Genomic DNA, 19,121 nt, shown 5'->3' on the forward strand with positions numbered 1-19,121 from the left:
TTTAGTGTTATCTGCACTCACACACACACAGTAGGATTGAGTTTCAACTACACATGCTCTGTAGTTGTTCCGCCAACCATAAGAGGAGAGGGGAGAATGCTGAATGAGCAAAGAGTTCTGAATATAAGCAGGACTTTTTCTTCCATGGATGTCAGTCAGTTTGTGGTACGTGGAATCTGTCGGGTGCTTTCTGTTGCTCGTCTTAAGAACATTATGTGCATGTATGACTGATAGAAGAAATGTCCTCTGTTGTTATTTTTAATTATCAGCGGACACATAACACTAAAAAGTCTGTTAAGATTTGCTCTTAGTTGGAAATTCATAATTGTTTATTTAAATGTAAAAATGTGCCAATCCTAAACGCGAGAAACCCTCGTTCTTTTATTTTGAGACTCTTCCTGTCAGAGCACGGGGTATGGGTCTTAGAATTAGCCGCATGGAAAGTCAATAGTTAATAGCAACCTTACAAAGGCAAAGTGATCTAAATCGTGTTCTTCTCTTTCCAGCGGCCAAGGGGACTGCCGTATATTCTTCAGAAACATCGAAAGGTAAGGCCGGCTCTTTCTTTTTGCTGACAAAACAAGGAGGAAGGAATGAACATAGTGACTGACATCAAAAAGGCATTGGCTGGCAATAAAGTATTGTTTCTTTTACGCTATCTGGAAGATATCTGCGTTTGCGTTTTATGTAATAATTAGCATTGAAATGCTTGGCTAGTGTGCATTGGTAAACTGAGACGAACTGTGCGGATGAGACATCCCGCTGCCAGCAGCACTAGCCTGAGCGATATGACCGTGGGCATGAGGGGATGGCGCTGCCCAAAGGCACAGTCACAAGGCTGGGATAGCAAGCCAGGGTCCCAAAGGCATATCAGGTCTGCCTAGAGCTCTGCCTTCAATGCACAGTGCACGTGACCTCTCACCCTGCACTGATGTTATACATGCAGCTGAAGGCCTTCTTGAATGGTCACTGCTCTCACCGACTCTACAAAGTCTGGCCTGCTCCAAGTACGTCCCCGAAACCCAGCTCTGCCTGTTGTAATCATGATGTCTCCGCCCTTGTACTCCTAAGCGCCAGTGCTCGGCTTCAGCAGAGCCCCCTGACACCCCAACACTGACCTCTATGTTTGAAACCCAACAATAACAAGCATTTGCAATGCAATCGGTCTCGCCTTCGGGACCTTATATGTATTCAGCTGTGCAGCACATTAGCCTGGGTGCTGAAGCATCTACTGTTCTTTAACATGGAGATAAAAGTAAGCACCAAAGTGGGTGACACGCAGGGGTGGGAACACATGGAGAGAAATACTGCCTTACAGCGGGAAAGGGTATAGTCCAAAGCTCTGTATTTAATGTAAAATCATGGCCTTCGGTGGTCATATTACTGAAAATACAAGATTTGAAAAAATATAATTGTCTACGGGTGCTCGCGGAAGACACTTTCTATGGACTGGAATATAGAGAATGCTAAAGTGATTCTGGTATTTTACTGACCTCTGCTGGTCGTTTTCTATCAAGAAAGTTAAATAGAGGCAGTTACCAGGAAAACTTTAAAAAAGAAAACCCCTCAGCAGAAACCATTTCTGGTATTTTACTGATCTCTACTAGTCGTTTTCTATCAAGACGGTTAAATAGAGGCAGTTACCAGGAAAACTTTAAAAAAGAAAACCCCTCAGCAGAAACCATTTCTGGTATTTTACTGATCTCTACTAGTCGTTTTCTATCAAGACGGTTAAATAGAGGCAGTTGAACAAGCAGAAAACAATTCTGGTATTTTACTGACCTCTACTGTTCGTTTTTTATCAAGACAGTTTAATACAGACTGTTGAACAGAAAGAAAGAAAAGTCCCTAGGCGGAAGGAGAGAAGTGCTAGGGCTGATCTCCAGGACCCACAAAGTACATACACATAGAAGTATATACTAAAGTATATACAAGAGGTCTTGAATGCTCGACGTAAAATGTATGGGTAAAGATGCTGTGGGGCAGTGGTTCCCAACCTTTTACCCACTTAGGGCCATATGTATCAAGGCCAAATGGGTTCGCAAACGCCGAAATTCTATGAATTTCGGCGTTTGAGAACCCATTTTCGCAAAATGGTATGTATCAAACAATTTGGGTGCAAAATAAGGAATTGCAAAATTTGCCATTCCTTATTTTGCGATTGCATGTAAGGAATCGCAAATTTTGCGATTCCTTAAATGCAATGTATCAAGGAAAAAAAATTCCAAAATGCCCTTAAGGAATCGCAAATTACCACCAACTTCTAGTTGGTGGTAAGTTGTGAATTCTTTTAAAAAAGCATTTTTTTGAAAATCCAATGGTGCCATGTGACGCTCATACATGCTCTTAGGGCATGTATGTGCGCCATATGCGCACACATGTCATTTTCAGGGGTGCAGCAGGGTGTTCTTGAGACACCCCTGCACCCTTGAAATTATTTCAATTTGCGATTAGCGAATTGCGAATCGCAAATTGAGAATAATTTCCCATTCATTCCTATGGGCCTCCTGGCCCATAGAAATGAATGGGAAATTATTCCTTAATTGCGATTAGCAATTTGCTAATCGCAATTAAGGAATTTTAAGGAATCGCTAAAAAATAGCGATTTTCTTCATACATACCATTTTGCGATTTGTAAATAGCGATTCCTTAAAAATCGCTATTAAGGAATCGCAAAAGGGTATGTTGATACATATGGCCCTTAATGATTACTGGGACCTGCACTGCTCCCACTAATCAATCTGAGGATACTCGTCACTAGGGTTGGTGTCACCCAGTGCAGTAGCTCATGGTGTCACCCCCTCACGACTTACCCCATGGACCTGTGGATCCGCTCTGCATGAGACCTTCGGCCCCAGTCGACTTACAGGCCAATGCCACTGAGGCGCGGTTCAGCGCACCTCCCCTCTGCTCAGCTTCGCCCCAGCCACGTCATCATGCCGGGGTTTTTACCTTTTCCAGGCCAGTTCGGCAGCGCCTGATGTCTGCTGTGGCAGCTTCATCAACGGGAGTGATGTGGCTAGGTAAGGGGTCCAGTGGCGTCACTAGGGTTGGTGTCACCCGGTGCGGGTAACTCATGGTGTCACCCCCTCACAACTTACCGGATGGACCAACTCACCCTCTGCCTGCAGCATGTCCCCTCTGCCTGCACCATCTCTCCCTCTGTCCGCACCATCTCCCCTCCGCCTGCACCATTTCACCCCCTGCCTGCACCATCTTTCCCTCAGCCTACACCATCTCACCCTCTGCCTGCACCATCTCCCCTCTGCCTGCACCATCTCCGCTCTTGTTGCACCATCCCTCCGTGTCCACACCATCTCCCCTCGCCCTGCACCATCTCTCCCTCTGCCTGCACCATCTCTCCCTCTGCCTGCACCATCTCCCCTCTGCCTGCACCATCTCTCCCTCTACCATCTCCCCTCTGCCTGCACCATCTCGCCCTTTGTCCACACTATCTCCCCTCCGCCTGCACCATCTCTCCCTCTGCCTGCACCATCTCTCCCTCTGCCTGCACCAGCTCCCCTCTGCCTGCACCAGCTCCCTCTCTGCCTGCACCATCTCACCCTCTGCCTGCACCATCTCACCCTCTGCCTGCACCATCTCACCATCTCACCCTCTGCCTGCACCATCTCTCCTCGGCTGCACCTTCTCGCCCCCTGCCTGCACCATCTCCCCCTCAGCCTGCACCATCTCCCCTCCGCCTGCACCCTCTTCCCTCTGTCTGCACCATCTCTCCTCCGCTGCACCATCTCGCCCCCTGTCTGCACCATCTCCCCCTCAGCCTGCACCATCTCTCCTCCGCTGCACCATCTCGCCCCCTGCCTGCACCATCTCCCCCTCAGCCTGCACCATCTCTCCACCGCTGCACCATATCACCCTCTGCCTGCACGTCCCACATTTGTATAATGTGGATGGTGGCTTTGTTTTTAAACCACTCATGAGACAAAAACGTGGAAAATACTATCGGAGGGTCTTTTTCTAAGAATTCAAAATAGAGGACAGGCTTTTAATTAAACATATTCACTGTCCCTATGAGCGCAATCTATAATGAACTCATTTAATACTCGATAAAAGCCCATGTATTTGTCCAGCATACTTCTCTATTTTTAGCTTTTAAACGTGATCATGGTTTCTTAATAAAATTTACAAAACTATTGGATTCACTCGTGCGTAGTACTTACTGGCACAGCATACAGTAACCTCATTCCTCCCTAAAGGCTCGTATTTTCAATTACCATTCTTCAACCGACACTGGTTTCTTCAAAGCTTCCAAACTCACTGCAAGTGTTTACTGAGAACCGGACGCCTGTTCCCGCTTCTAACTTTCAGAGGGGTGAAACCGAGTCACGCTCTCAGGCTCCCTTTGTACGCGCTGAAACTCAGAAGTGTATAGTATACTCACGTGTTCCGTAATTTGAATACAATGTAAACTTTATTCATACACGCCGAGTGGGCAGAAAAGGCCTCAACATACTTTGAATTAATTTGAAACTTTATTTAAACATGTCGTATAAGCAGGGCAGGCGTGTCATGAATCCGTGCCCTCATCTTTAAAACCAAATAGAAGAAGGCTCCTTGAGGAATTATTTGTTAGTATCTCAATAATTTTATATTCAGTCTTATATAAGTACTTTGCTTAGGAAAGAAACATAAGAAGCATGGTATATTTCAAACTTTTATATTATTTAGAAAATGATCCCTTTGTTTTTTACACAAGATTCTAGAAGTACAAACAATAGGCAACATAAACAACACTACCATTTCCTATATATTTCTGTAGTGTGGTACACCGTTGGTACAATATGTAATATACAAATATATACATAAAGCGCTCCTGTACATGTAGTCAGCTAATCCATTGATTTACTATATACAAATCCTTGTTTGGACAGGTATGAACCAAACGGTGTATGTGCGTCGACGTTTCGGTCTCTACTGTATGTATTTCACCGAGACCATCCTCAGGACTAAGCGTTGCACATGGAATCTACAAAAACATATACAATATATACATAGTCAGTGTAACCGAACCAGCTACTCATGTCCAATATTTGATCGTCTGCTTACATTAAAATACCTTCACCACACCCAAAGTGTCCAAAAAACCTTACTAAATATATACACATATATACAACCCTTCACTCCTTAGCACCTCATGTCATGGTTCTCTATACTCACTAGACAGGAAGTCTTCTAAAGCCTCAATCCACTCTTATTTCTTAGGGTAACTGAACCACTCCTAGGTAGACAATGCATAGAATCAACAATAGTCCTACTCCCAACCCTAATCGAATAGTACACTTCACATAGTCTAAAAACCAATATGGAGCTTACCTCCACCGTAATTCCCCTTGACATTTGATAGTCACTCGCTATTAATCACGTACACCAGGATACACCTCGGCTTCTCAAACGTCTGCCAACCATATGAACTAAAAGAGAGACGTGCAATCTCGAGTTACTGAAACGACAACTAAAAAGCCAGCTATCTAGTCCATGATTCTCTCTTGGCAGGGAACTTACTTGGTTAGTTTCACGGGCGCGACCGTATCATTCTAGTCTCCGTCGGCGTCTAAGGGGAAGGCTCGTGTGTATCAATACAAACATACGCGTCTACGCGCATGCGCACAAACTAGCGATCAGTGCACTGAGCATGGCGGCCATCTTAACAGGGAGTATTTAGTACTAAAATACCCCGTTATAAAGGGATTTATTCATCCTATACTGTGCGCTAGGTACAGTTACATCCAAATAATGGTAATATACGATTAGGGGTCGTCAGAAGCATCGTCAAGAACTAAAATTAATAAAAAACAGTGACAAAAGTGAATAATAATGAATATCAAAAAGTGAATAATGGTGAATGTCAACACCAGGACCAGTCAAAGAATACCTCCAGTTCGCATGAAATCTCATTGTTTCTGTGGTTTGCAAAATACAAGTAAGTAAAGATAATCAAATACCACATCCTTAAATGGTTGCCAAACTATGCCACTCTACACATTGGTTCAAACCATGTTCTACTGTTTTTCCGGTCCAAATCCATCTGTTCTCTTTTAATGTAAGTAGACGATCTACATTGGTCCTCCTTTTAGAACCTTTGACCACCTCAATTACATACCATTGCATATCTTTCGGACCATGGGACTGTTGTGTGTAGTGTTCCACTAGTGGGGCTGTTAATACTTTACACCTGATACGAGACTGGTGCTGGATTATTCTTTTCTTCACTTCTTGGGTAGTTTTGCCTATATACAACAATTTACATGGGCATTCTATACAATAGATGACGTTCTTGGTGAGGCAATTGGAATGATGTTTAAATACAATTTGCTTACCATTCATTACACAGAGTTTTGTAGGTGCGGTAGTGTCACATGCGGCACACTGTCCACACGGATAATGTCCCAAAATAGGTGGAAGCCCCCATTGGTTATGTAGAGTGACAGGTTTAGGTTCTCTGTAGGTCTTTACCAGATGGTCCCGTAGGTTTCTTGCTCGCTTGAACGCAAACCTGGGAGGATTTAGTTGGGGCTCTACTTTTTGTATCAGATGCCAATTTTTTGAGATAATTCTTTTGATCTGATTAGATTCCGTGCCAAAAGTAGTTACACAAGTAATGGTGTTATCGGTTTCCTCCTTCCTCTTGTTTTCCTCTAGTAATGCAGTGCGGTCATAGTACCACGCACGTTTAAGTGCTCGTTTAACTAGTCTATACGGATATTGTCTCGCACTCAATTTCTGTTGAAAAATCTTAGCCTCCCTGAAATAATCCTCCCTCTTGGTACAATTGCGTTTAATACGCAAGAATTGTCCAAAAGGGAGGTTATCTCTTAGATTTCTCGGGTGATGGCTGGAGTATTTCAGCAAGGTGTTACGTGTTACTTTCTCCTCGAAATCTGCTACGTATAGATTAGCTATGTCAGGGGCGAAAATCGCCCCCATAGCCACCCCTTTGCATTGACCATAAAAGTCTTCATTGAATATAAAGTAGTTCTGTTCCAATGCTATCTTAGCACACTTAGTCACAAATTCTACCGGAACTTGCATGGGGCGTGCTTGATTCTGCAGTACTTTGTCAATGATATGTAGGGCTTCGTTTTGTGGGATATTGCAGTATAAACTCTCAATATCCATTGTCACTAGGATGTTATTATTCGAGTCAAAAGCTTCTCCTTCCAACGCATTGATCACACTAATGCTATCCTTTGTATATGATTTCGAGGAGAAAGTAATTTTTAACAACAACCCTTTTGATAAACAGGTTAAAAAATACCTAAGATATATAGACGATGTCTGTCTAATTTGGGAAGGCCCAGAGGATCATCTTTTATCTTTCCATGCATGGCTCAATGAACAAAATCCTAACCTACGTTTCACAATAGAATATAGTAATCAATGCATAAATTTCTTGGATCTAAATATTAAACATGACAATGGTTCCTTGGTGGTAGATCTATACACGAAACCCACAGCACGTAACACCTTGCTGAAATACTCCAGCCATCACCCGAGAAATCTAAGAGATAACCTCCCTTTTGGACAATTCTTGCGTATTAAACGCAATTGTACCAAGAGGGAGGATTATTTCAGGGAGGCTAAGATTCTTCAACAGAAATTGAGTGCGAGACAATATCCGTATAGACTAGTTAAACGAGCACTTAAACGTGCGTGGTACTATGACCGCACTGCATTACTAGAGGAAAACAAGAGGAAGGAGGAAACCGATAACACCATTACTTGTGTAACTACTTTTGGCACGGAATCTAATCAGATCAAAAGAATTATCTCAAAAAATTGGCATCTGATACAAAAAGTAGAGCCCCAACTAAATCCTCCCAGGTTTGCGTTCAAGCGAGCAAGAAACCTACGGGACCATCTGGTAAAGACCTACAGAGAACCTAAACCTGTCACTCTACATAACCAATGGGGGCTTCCACCTATTTTGGGACATTATCCGTGTGGACAGTGTGCCGCATGTGACACTACCGCACCTACAAAACTCTGTGTAATGAATGGTAAGCAAATTGTATTTAAACATCATTCCAATTGCCTCACCAAGAACGTCATCTATTGTATAGAATGCCCATGTAAATTGTTGTATATAGGCAAAACTACCCAAGAAGTGAAGAAAAGAATAATCCAGCACCAGTCTCGTATCAGGTGTAAAGTATTAACAGCCCCACTAGTGGAACACTACACACAACAGTCCCATGGTCCGAAAGATATGCAATGGTATGTAATTGAGGTGGTCAAAGGTTCTAAAAGGAGGACCAATGTAGATCGTCTACTTACATTAAAAGAGAACAGATGGATTTGGACCGGAAAAACAGTAGAACATGGTTTGAACCAATGTGTAGAGTGGCATAGTTTGGCAACCATTTAAGGATGTGGTATTTGATTATCTTTACTTACTTGTATTTTGCAAACCACAGAAACAATGAGATTTCATGCGAACTGGAGGTATTCTTTGACTGGTCCTGGTGTTGACATTCACCATTATTCACTTTTTGATATTCATTATTATTCACTTTTGTCACTGTTTTTTATTAATTTTAGTTCTTGACGATGCTTCTGACGACCCCTAATCGTATATTACCATTATTTGGATGTAACTGTACCTAGCGCACAGTATAGGATGAATAAATCCCTTTATAACGGGGTATTTTAGTACTAAATACTCCCTGTTAAGATGGCCGCCATGCTCAGTGCACTGATCGCTAGTTTGTGCGCATGCGCGTAGACGCGTATGTTTGTATTGATACACACGAGCCTTCCCCTTAGACGCCGACGGAGACTAGAATGATACGGTCGCGCCCGTGAAACTAACCAAGTAAGTTCCCTGCCAAGAGAGAATCATGGACTAGATAGCTGGCTTTTTAGTTGTCGTTTCAGTAACTCGAGATTGCACGTCTCTCTTTTAGTTCATATGGTTGGCAGACGTTTGAGAAGCCGAGGTGTATCCTGGTGTACGTGATTAATAGCGAGTGACTATCAAATGTCAAGGGGAATTACGGTGGAGGTAAGCTCCATATTGGTTTTTAGACTATGTGAAGTGTACTATTCGATTAGGGTTGGGAGTAGGACTATTGTTGATTCTATGCATTGTCTACCTAGGAGTGGTTCAGTTACCCTAAGAAATAAGAGTGGATTGAGGCTTTAGAAGACTTCCTGTCTAGTGAGTATAGAGAACCATGACATGAGGTGCTAAGGAGTGAAGGGTTGTATATATGTGTATATATTTAGTAAGGTTTTTTGGACACTTTGGGTGTGGTGAAGGTATTTTAATGTAAGCAGACGATCAAATATTGGACATGAGTAGCTGGTTCGGTTACACTGACTATGTATATATTGTATATGTTTTTGTAGATTCCATGTGCAACGCTTAGTCCTGAGGATGGTCTCGGTGAAATACATACAGTAGAGACCGAAACGTCGACGCACATACACCGTTTGGTTCATACCTGTCCAAACAAGGATTTGTATATAGTAAATCAATGGATTAGCTGACTACATGTACAGGAGCGCTTTATGTATATATTTGTATATTACATATTGTACCAACGGTGTACCACACTACAGAAATATATAGGAAATGGTAGTGTTGTTTATGTTGCCTATTGTTTGTACTTCTAGAATCTTGTGTAAAAAACAAAGGGATCATTTTCTAAATAATATAAAAGTTTGAAATATACCATGCTTCTTATGTTTCTTTCCTAAGCAAAGTACTTATATAAGACTGAATATAAAATTATTGAGATACTAACAAATAATTCCTCAAGGAGCCTTCTTCTATTTGAATTTAAGTTACCCAGTTCCTTGGGGACTATTGGGTTGTCCTGTTTCTCATCTTTAAAACAACACTCACCTTGTCTGGTTTGTTCAGCCCCTTACGGGTCACTCTCGCTGTAACCCTAGAAGACCTAAACAGTAAAATGTGTTTACCTTTTCTGTCTGTAACAGCAGAGCAGTCCGCTACCTTCCCTCAGCTCGAGATATTACTGACGATATCACGTCTGCCGTGGACTCGTGCGTGCATACGTACCGTCGTTGCTGCGTGACTGGGTCCCCGGAATCATTAAGCTCGTGCCAGCGGCCGCAGACTGAGCTGTGTTACATACACAGCGTAACCAGGTGGATGGTGTCACCCCATTTGAGGGTGTCACCCGGTGCGGTCCGCACCCCCCCCCCCGCACCCCCTAGTGACGCCACTGCTTTTAAGTATTGCAACTCAGCTGATTAGCTGCGGTAATCCTACTTGAAGAAAACTCAAGTACAGAGGCTTCCTTTTTAATGTTATCATTGAACTGATATGGGGCTGATAGCACAATTTAGTTTACAACACAGTTTATTTAAATAAAAAAGAACAGCAGATGGTTATAGATTCCGGTGATAGGAGTTGGGACGGGGCTGGTCGAAGAAGGGGGGAGTAAAATGTTGGCGGGAAGTGAGGGTTTGAGCTGAAAATTCCCTCCGCCCAAGCCCAAGCCTTCAAGCTTCAGTCAGTTCAGGATTAAAGGATCACACAACCAGACAGAGTGAGAGCCATGCCGATGCAAGGGGCCCGCTTCAGCGGATTAGAAACATAAGGGGCCCTAAGAAACGCCGCAGACATCCGAGGGCGGCTGGCCGCGGCTTCCGGGAGGACCATGACAGCCTTGCGGTGCTGCCTATCACCGATGACGCAAATAAGCATCTGTCTGTCTGTCCGCAATGAAGAGCGCAGCCACAGCAGGCATCAGACTGCACAGGGACGCACTGTCAAAATGACTAGTTCATACACACAAAACATTTCCAGATTCAAATGGCGGTGTCTCTGAGGCAGGCTAGCAGGACACAAGCAAGACGTGTCATCCAAGGACATTTGTGGAGCTATTTTTGGAATATTGGCAAACCCAGAAGCCAAAAGCTTCAAGGCGCTGTCTGGATGCGACTAATGTTTCTGAAATTAAACGCCCTTTCTCCTAGTACTGTATTGTATTGTATTGTATTGTAATTGCATTTGTATAGCGCTTACTACCCCTGATGAGGCGTCAAAGCGCTTTTTTTGGCGAGTAGCACGCTACTCCGGGACCCATAGAGGATTAGTGTTGAATTGGTATAGTGAAACATGCACGTGAAATTTAAGCGGTGGATAGGCTAGTCAGTTTTTTGGATTCGGAAGGATAGCAGAAGGATAGAAGAGGAATAAAGGTTTGTATTTATATAATACATCTTCTGTCAGGTCTATCAGACCCTCCAGGTCACCCTTTCCCTGATTATACAGGGCTTTAAGTAGGATGAAAACACTGGGGGGTGACTCCAAAAGGGGCGTGGTCAATGTAATTAAGGGCGTGGCTTAAAACACGTAAACTAAAACTCTGTGTTGAGCACAGTGCCACCCGACTTGTATTTTGCTGTTCCTGTCATTGCATCCAGATATATGATACAATAAGTCACATCATACCTACAAGTCAGGACTATTGGCTTTGTCAGTGGTTGCTAGTGGCATAAGATAAAAAAGCAGCAACTATGGCTTGTATATAATATTGAAAACACTTCCACGTAAAGCCCTGGTGGTGACACCACGACAATGTTGCTGCTCCTGAGATTCAAAAAGAGAAGTGAAATCCAGAGAGAAAATGACTCTCTATAAGGGATTTCCATTCCCCCTACAACGCTCACCACGCGCATATCGATGTGCCTGCTGTCACTGCAGTCCGCCTGTGCCAGGGGACAAAACGGAGCCCGATAGAGACCAGTTTCGAGGCCCCCTTAACAAAACTGGCGGTGCTCAGACCCGGTGAGACCCGACCCACTTAAAGCCCTGCCCTGATAAATCCTCCATAAAGATGTGTTAGACATTTTCAGATCGCTCAGGGCTTCAATTCCCTGGCTCTGCTCATCGGAACTCCAGGCGCCCTTGTCAGTCAAGGTACTGTAAGTGGTAAAGTTATTTATTATGTTCTCGAATCACAAAAGTAAAGGGCACAAATAGAGAAACGAACTCCTTTGTGGGTCCACTATGGATGCCTGACACTTAGGGCTTCATACAATCTGTGGCAACAGCAGAGTTCCAGGAGTACAAATCCCTGGGAATCCTGGCCGGATAACAGCAGGAAAACAGGTTGCAGCGCAGTAACTCCAGGACTCCAAGCCACTGGGACCTTTATCAGTCGTGGAACAGAATAAAACTCGACCAGGCCCTGAGGCTACAGACAGAAGAACAAGGAGACAGGGCCTGTAGTAACACAGACGGTGGGCAGATTAACAAGCCTGGCCTGTTGTGAGCCGGGGATGGCTGCAGCATGATGATTGGGGGGGGGGGGGGGGGCAGCGGGGGCTGGGGTGAGTGCAAAGCAAACTATGAATGAGTAGGTAGAGTAGCCAGTCACATTGGCCAAAACTAGCCAGTTAAAGAGTCCTTTGAAGGGAGAACTGACTCGTCTGCTCCAGCGTTGGTTCTGAAGTGGAGGGCAGAAGCTGCAATTGTTAGGATGAGTCCACTTTTATGAGTCAACACAGTGTAGGCGTCAAAGACCCCTTTACAGAGGGAGGGGGCGTACTACGGAGAGGATTTATTTAAAAATGCACGCGCAGTGTGTACATTCGTAAGCACGTAAGACTACTGACGTTTTAAAACCTTAGCATGTTTTCCGGCTTACAACAGGTAGGAAACCACACACAGGTCGCTATCCTAACACAACAGGTACCTCCATTCTGCTGCCGCCTTCCAGCGGCATTAGGCGGGACCCTGCAGGCCCAGCTGGGAAACTTTTCAACTTGTATAAGCAACAGTTGTGCCCTCGTTCAGGACAGTGGGCCTATGTCGAAACATGTTGGCGCTCGCAAACCTGCGATTCACAAAATCCCCGGCTAAGTGTTCCCTGGAGGCGACCACCCGCCTCTCTGTAGCCAGTCGCAGAGGACCACTAACAGTGCGCTGCCCAATTAATATCCTTCCAGCGTCTCATTCCGCACCCCCCGCGACGGGGGATTTTGCGCATTAATCTGTTGGTTTAAATGAAAGTCTTTTAGTTCATCGAGCCCGGCGTGTGCAGCTGCACTTTGCGAATAGAGGGTTGAGAGATCCCGGACCTGGCTCGGTGGAAGGCGCGCTACAGGTCTGTTGCTCCTCTGTTTCTGCAGCTGCCGCACAGATGTTGGGGACTGACCATGTGGAGCCTGCAGGTGGCGTCTTGGCTCCGATGAATGGAGCATGCGCACAGTGTGGGAGTTCCTTCTCCCCTTTGGATGTTGTAGCAGTGAGGGCCACAGGGCACGGGCAGGGTACTGCCAGGGGACCCCATAGATGTAAAGAAGATTTCTCCTCCACGGTGATCCAGACATTAGAGGCAACCAGCAGTGCAGTCCCCGAATGACACTCGACCCTGCTCCCTCCTATGTGTTTACTGTGCACCAGAAGGGTTCAGCTGCTGCCGGAGCCCCAAGGAGGTTTCTGTTGGGAAGACAAAGAAAGGTTGGTGAGGAAGGGCAGCCATTCCTTACCCCTGCGAGGGCCACTTGCTGAAACAGATTGAATTCACATCAATAAACAATGTGCACATTTAATCACGCTCTGCCATGTTCCTAATGTTACAAACATTATCTTTCCAGTAACCATCTGCAGCCATGGCTTCGGATGCAGAAATGGCCGTGTTTGGGGAGGCCGCACAATACCTGCGGAAGTCTGAAAAGGAAAGACTTGCAGCCCAAAACAAGCCATTCGATGCCAAGAACACCTGCTTCGTAGATGACGAAAAAGAGCTCTACGTCAAAGGTTTCATCACAGCCCGAGAGGGTGGCAAAGTCACTGTCAAGACTGACGACGGAAGGGTAAGAACAATAAGTGTCATAGATTCCAGCCACACAGCTTCTGCCAGTCTCTTGCATTAACTCTTCCTCCTTCTCTTTTGCTGCAGACTGTGACTGTCAAAGACACTCAAGTCTACCCCCAGAATCCTCCCAAGTACGACAAGATTGAAGACATGGTCATAATGACCCATCTGAACGAAGCCTCCGTGCTGTATAACCTCGCCGAGCGGTATGCAGCCTGGATGATCTACGTAAGTACCATAGAAAGGAGACCCCCATGACACTGAGGTGCGTCAGAGCCTGGGGATACCCATTCTGCAATCACTAACTGTACTGTGGCATGTACTGCTAATGCCACTAGTGGCCACAGTGGATAAGAAGGACAGAGGCTTTCTTTCACTCTCAAGACTCATGCTAGACCACAGCTCTTAAAGACACACCCATCTCTGCAGCTACACTCTCTGCTAATATCACAAAAGGCATCCACTTTGTTTCCAATGTTTTTTTAGAGATTCGTTCATACAGCAAACTCTTTGACACTACTACCACATGCACACACACACACATCTCCACCCTTTCTCCTCCAACAGCAGCTCTTAACACAAGCTCTTAACATGCAAGGTTTCATGGCTCATGTGAGCAGAAAACATATTTTACTTTCTTCATAGTAGAAAGACGTTTTTCAGTGCTGGGGCTCACAGGAGGACATTCTTCAGTTCAGGGCCGCTTAGGACAATAACCGCGCTGCCACTAGGAGTTACTATATCTTCAGAGGACCCCAAGAGGTCTAAAAAGCTTGTGATGGAATTATAAGTGGAATCTGCCACTTGTTTCCAATGGTAAATATCGACACATTTTAGTGAATTTTGAATTTACCATCTTCGACACTGATCAAATTGGAGCTTGACCAGTTAGACTCCGTCCCTTTTATTGGATTTAACTAAAAGGTATCAATGCAAACTAAGAACCTGTTTCACAGAGGTAAACTTACACTCTTGTTTATGTTTGTTTATGTTCACGAGTGCGGACACTCCGCAGTCGCAGCAGAAAACTCCGCACATAAAAAGATAGGCATATTTTATCTTTTTATGTGCAGAGTTCTCCACCCCACAGCGGTGTCTCCGCACTCATAAACTTAGAATTAAAATACCTTTTTGTGAATTCCACAACAAATGTAAAGACAAAGGTGTAAGTTTACCTTTGTGAATCAGGCCCCAAGTACGATCACTAGTAAAATCATTTCCAAGGCATACTACAGTTTTTAAGCCTCGACAAGAAACTGTGACTAATTCCACAGCACATTATTAATAGTCACAGAATTATGTGCTTACCTTAGAACAACACAAAACAGGGATACAAAGCCCAAGAAAAATCAATAGAGAGCAACACATGATAGAAATGTTAAACACAAGGCAGTTTGTCTGCTAATCATGCCCTTTCCTTTCAGACCTACTCTGGTCTCTTCTGTGCCACAGTGAACCCCTACAAGTGGCTGCCAGTGTACAACCCTGAGGTTGTAGATGCCTACAGAGGCAAGAAGCGCCAGGAAGCACCACCCCACATCTTCTCCATCTCTGATAACGCCTATCAGTTCATGTTGACAGGTAAAGTTTGATTCTTTTATTCTTGTTCATGGATGTATCTTCTTTTGCTGTACAATGATGTTTATTTATCTATTTCCTTCAAACATTCGACCAACAGATCGTGAAAACCAGTCTGTCCTGATTACGTAAGTAAAAACTCATCACTAGAATATCCTTATGCATGAAGTAAATAACACGTTCCCCGTGATCGATGTACACTTACAATAATCGTTCTGATTTTCTCAATAGTGGAGAATCTGGTGCAGGAAAGACCGTGAACACCAAGCGTGTCATCCAGTACTTTGCGACAATTGCTGTTGCTGGTGGTGACAAGAAAAAAGACGCCCCTGGCATGGCCAATAAAATGCAGGTTTGTAGATTTAATTAGTTTTTGCATACCCTGTACAAGGTGCAGTTAGTGACATATATTATCGGTCAGAGGAGCTTATTCCAATTGAAACCTTGATTTTTACAGGGAACTCTGGAAGATCAAATCATCCAGGCTAACCCGCTGCTGGAAGCCTTCGGTAATGCCAAGACCGTGAGGAATGACAACTCCTCTCGCTTTGTAAGCACAGTTTGTTTCTTTTTTTCCAGTTCACTTGTCCATTGCTTCCTTGGGAAAGCCTGAAGTATCTAAACTGTCTTTTTCTTGTTTAGGGTAAATTTATCAGAATCCATTTCGGAACTACAGGAAAACTGGCTTCTGCAGATATTGAAACATGTAAGGCCTGTTTTTAAACCCTTTGGATATATTGGTGTGCTTTGGAGAGACTGGCTCACATTTACTCTTTCTTAGATTAATTACCTTATTCATGAATAGGGCCCTAAATAATCTAATAACATCAATACATTGTACATATATGCTAATTTTTCTTTTGTCTCTTTTACAGACCTGCTGGAAAAGTCCAGAGTAACATTCCAGCTCTCAGCTGAGAGGAGTTACCACATCTTCTACCAGATCATGACCAACAAGAAGCCAGAGCTTGTCGGTAAGTTTTGATTATTTATTTGCAGTTCTCTGCTCAGCAGAGCAGAACTGGTTTCAAACTAGACCTAGATGTGAGATGGGAATGGAACTTTATGCTAGGAGTCGTGGGAATGCCGTGATTAGGATCCTAGAAACTTCAATTGTCCTTATACATGATCAGGATTTGCATGTTGGTTGTCGATGCGCATCCATCATAGTATGGAGGAAGGATCTAAGCACATGAGGTGCAGAAGGAAGTGAGGTAAAACAGCAATAATTATTGGAACTGGTATTCATTGAGTGATGTTTACAAAAGTCCTCAGAGAGCCATAATGTGGGTCTTCGTACAGGTTTAGGCACTCCATAGCTCACTGATATTCTCATTCTTTTGGAATGTCACATACTCTATGCTACTCCCTGTGAAGGCATCATATTTTTGTTACTTGGATTCTGTAAGTGAGGAATTCATAAAAGAGGATTGAGTGAATAAAGAGGTTTCGTAGGGCTTGGCAACGAGGAAGAATATTCACCAGTGGAGTGCACCAGCCTGAGAAAGAATCTCAATATACTTAGGGGCTTATTTACAAGAGGCCTGAGCCACGGAGCAACGCTTCTTTTGAAGCTCCGGTGATGCAAGCTTCTCAATCATATCTATAAGACGCCGCAAAGCCACCCTTCGTGGCTATGCGTGGCCTCATATATATGGAATAAGGCAAGACAGTGCAAAGCTCTGCATTGCCTTACTCTGCATCGAGGAGGCGTTTCATGGGCGTTGCGGTTGGTGTCCTGATGCAACACCCATGGACTTCGATGCTGCTCCAGATTTACAAAATCACATAAACCTGCGGCAGTGACAAAAACCTTATGCCTTCCCAGAGCAAGAGTAAGAAGGAGAAATGTTTTCATTTCTCCTTGTTTTTTCCACCTTCAATGTGTAAAATGCAGCACACATAGAATGAGTATACGCCTCCATTGATTGTTTTTGTGCAGGAAGGTGCCACTTATTGCACAAAAACAGTCCCATCAACAGCGCACGCCCTTACACCATGGTGCAAGGGTGCCTGCTTTGATGCTAGGCACAAAATTGTGCACGGGCGCAGGACGAAAGGACAGGATTGCACCGTATCTCGTAAATACGGTGCATTCCTGCCCTTTCAAATTGGCACACCTCAGCATGGCAAAAAGACTTGCATTGCTGCCCAACGCCAATCTGAGCTCTGTCTCTCATGTCCAGAGCCCAGTGCAAAGGATTTTAGCCATTTGATGTTGAAATGGAACAGATCGATGGAAAACACCTCAAAACAAAGTATTATGAATGCGCACGTCGTTTATCCTTTTATGAACAGTAAAGACTTTGCCTGCCAATCTCAGCATATTCCTACAATCGCATTCTGAGACCCCTCTAACCTGGAACTGTTTTGTTTCAAAGAAATGCTCCTGATTACCACCAACCCCTACGACTTCCCGTCCATCAGCCAGGGTGAGATTGTGGTGAAGAGCATTGATGACGTGGAGGAGCTGCTGGCCACCGATGTGAGTCTTTCTTCAACAACTATCCTGAAAAAGTCAGAATACACTTTAGTTTAAAAACACCTTTCATTTGGGCTTAAACGTAAATACGTTTCCCCTCTCTTGACAGAGTGCCATTGATATCCTGGGGTTCAACCAAGATGAGAAACTCGCCATCTACAAGCTGACAGGAGCAGTCATGCACCACGGAAACATGAAGTTCAAGCAGAAACAGCGTGAGGAGCAGGCCGAGCCCGATGGCACAGATGGTAAGGACTGCTGTGAACTTCATTCCCTGAAAAGCTCACTCCAAAATTCAAAACATAGGATTTCAAAGGGAGAGAATTTGTAGACAGAGAAGGATTGCCATGACTGCACAAAGATGAGAGCAATGAACAATAAACGTAGTCTATGAGAGGATCAATTAGTCTGAAGGCCAAAAGGTTGAAAGTGTCGCAATTTGATTGACAGTTTGGTTGTTTAAGATCCCGTAAAGTCCCATGGCCCCCGCCACCATCACCTAACACTAAAACGAAGGATCATTTATCCAGTGCAGTGCAGTTCCAACCCTAGAGCTAATCACCCTTTACACCATCACTATTCTCTAGCCAGAAGTCTAACATACCACAAGCTCTAACCCTAAACTTCACCTTTTCTCATGCCCTAATACAAGCCCTAAACCTTATTACCGTTTACTATCTTCCTACTCTTTGTTATCCTAAAGTTCATATTTGCCTCAATTCTAAAGGTAACCTTACCCTAATCCTAATCCTATCCCTGAAATACACACTAACGCAAAATTTATCCTTTTTCCGAATAAATTAAACACACTGTAAACATTTGCAAAGTTTTCCCAACATGCTGGTTTTTCTTCCAAAGATTTCCCTTTCAAACTCAAGGTTTTCATACTTTACATGCCAAATGTTTGATACTTCTGTGTTAGTGGTATTCAGCTGTTTGATCTAATTCAGTGAGTGATCAATACATTTTTATCGGAAGACTAGCAATTACACACCACCCTCGTGGGATTCAGGGTATAATTCTGCGAGCGATAGGAGAAATATGTGGGCATGATACGACAAGATGTTGAGTACATTTTCAAAATCTGTTGCAGCTTAAACATAGCAACTGGACAACAGAAACGTAGGACAGAACTCTTTGCCAAAGAGAATTAAAGAGGCTTTGTTAATACTGATCAAACTACTCCATGTGTGTAACACCAAAATCAACTATTCAAATTTAACCCATAAAAACATATGAAAACA

At 43.9% G+C, this 19,121-nt stretch overlaps 1 protein-coding gene across 1 annotated transcript in view; it reads left to right on the forward strand.

Annotated features, from left to right (window-relative positions):
• The first annotated feature begins 404 nt into the window (after positions 1–404).
• LOC147666760 (myosin-4-like) overlaps positions 405–19,121 on the forward strand; it is a 32,840-nt gene continuing 14,123 nt past the window's right edge. The window contains exons 1-11 of the mRNA XM_086948900.1: positions 405–548; positions 13,597–13,815; positions 13,902–14,045; positions 15,242–15,398; positions 15,496–15,523; positions 15,627–15,747; positions 15,853–15,945; positions 16,038–16,101; positions 16,271–16,369; positions 17,777–17,880; positions 17,987–18,125. Coding sequence (XP_086805026.1) covers positions 13,612–13,815; positions 13,902–14,045; positions 15,242–15,398; positions 15,496–15,523; positions 15,627–15,747; positions 15,853–15,945; positions 16,038–16,101; positions 16,271–16,369; positions 17,777–17,880; positions 17,987–18,125 — 1,153 coding nt within the window. The 5' untranslated portion in view covers positions 405–548; positions 13,597–13,611. The remainder of the gene's footprint in view (positions 549–13,596; positions 13,816–13,901; positions 14,046–15,241; positions 15,399–15,495; positions 15,524–15,626; positions 15,748–15,852; positions 15,946–16,037; positions 16,102–16,270; positions 16,370–17,776; positions 17,881–17,986; positions 18,126–19,121) is intronic.

Source organism: Lissotriton vulgaris, unplaced genomic scaffold (assembly GCF_964263255.1).
Source record: "Lissotriton vulgaris unplaced genomic scaffold, aLisVul1.2 SCAFFOLD_1309, whole genome shotgun sequence".
Taxonomy (NCBI): Eukaryota; Metazoa; Chordata; class Amphibia; order Caudata; family Salamandridae; genus Lissotriton; species Lissotriton vulgaris.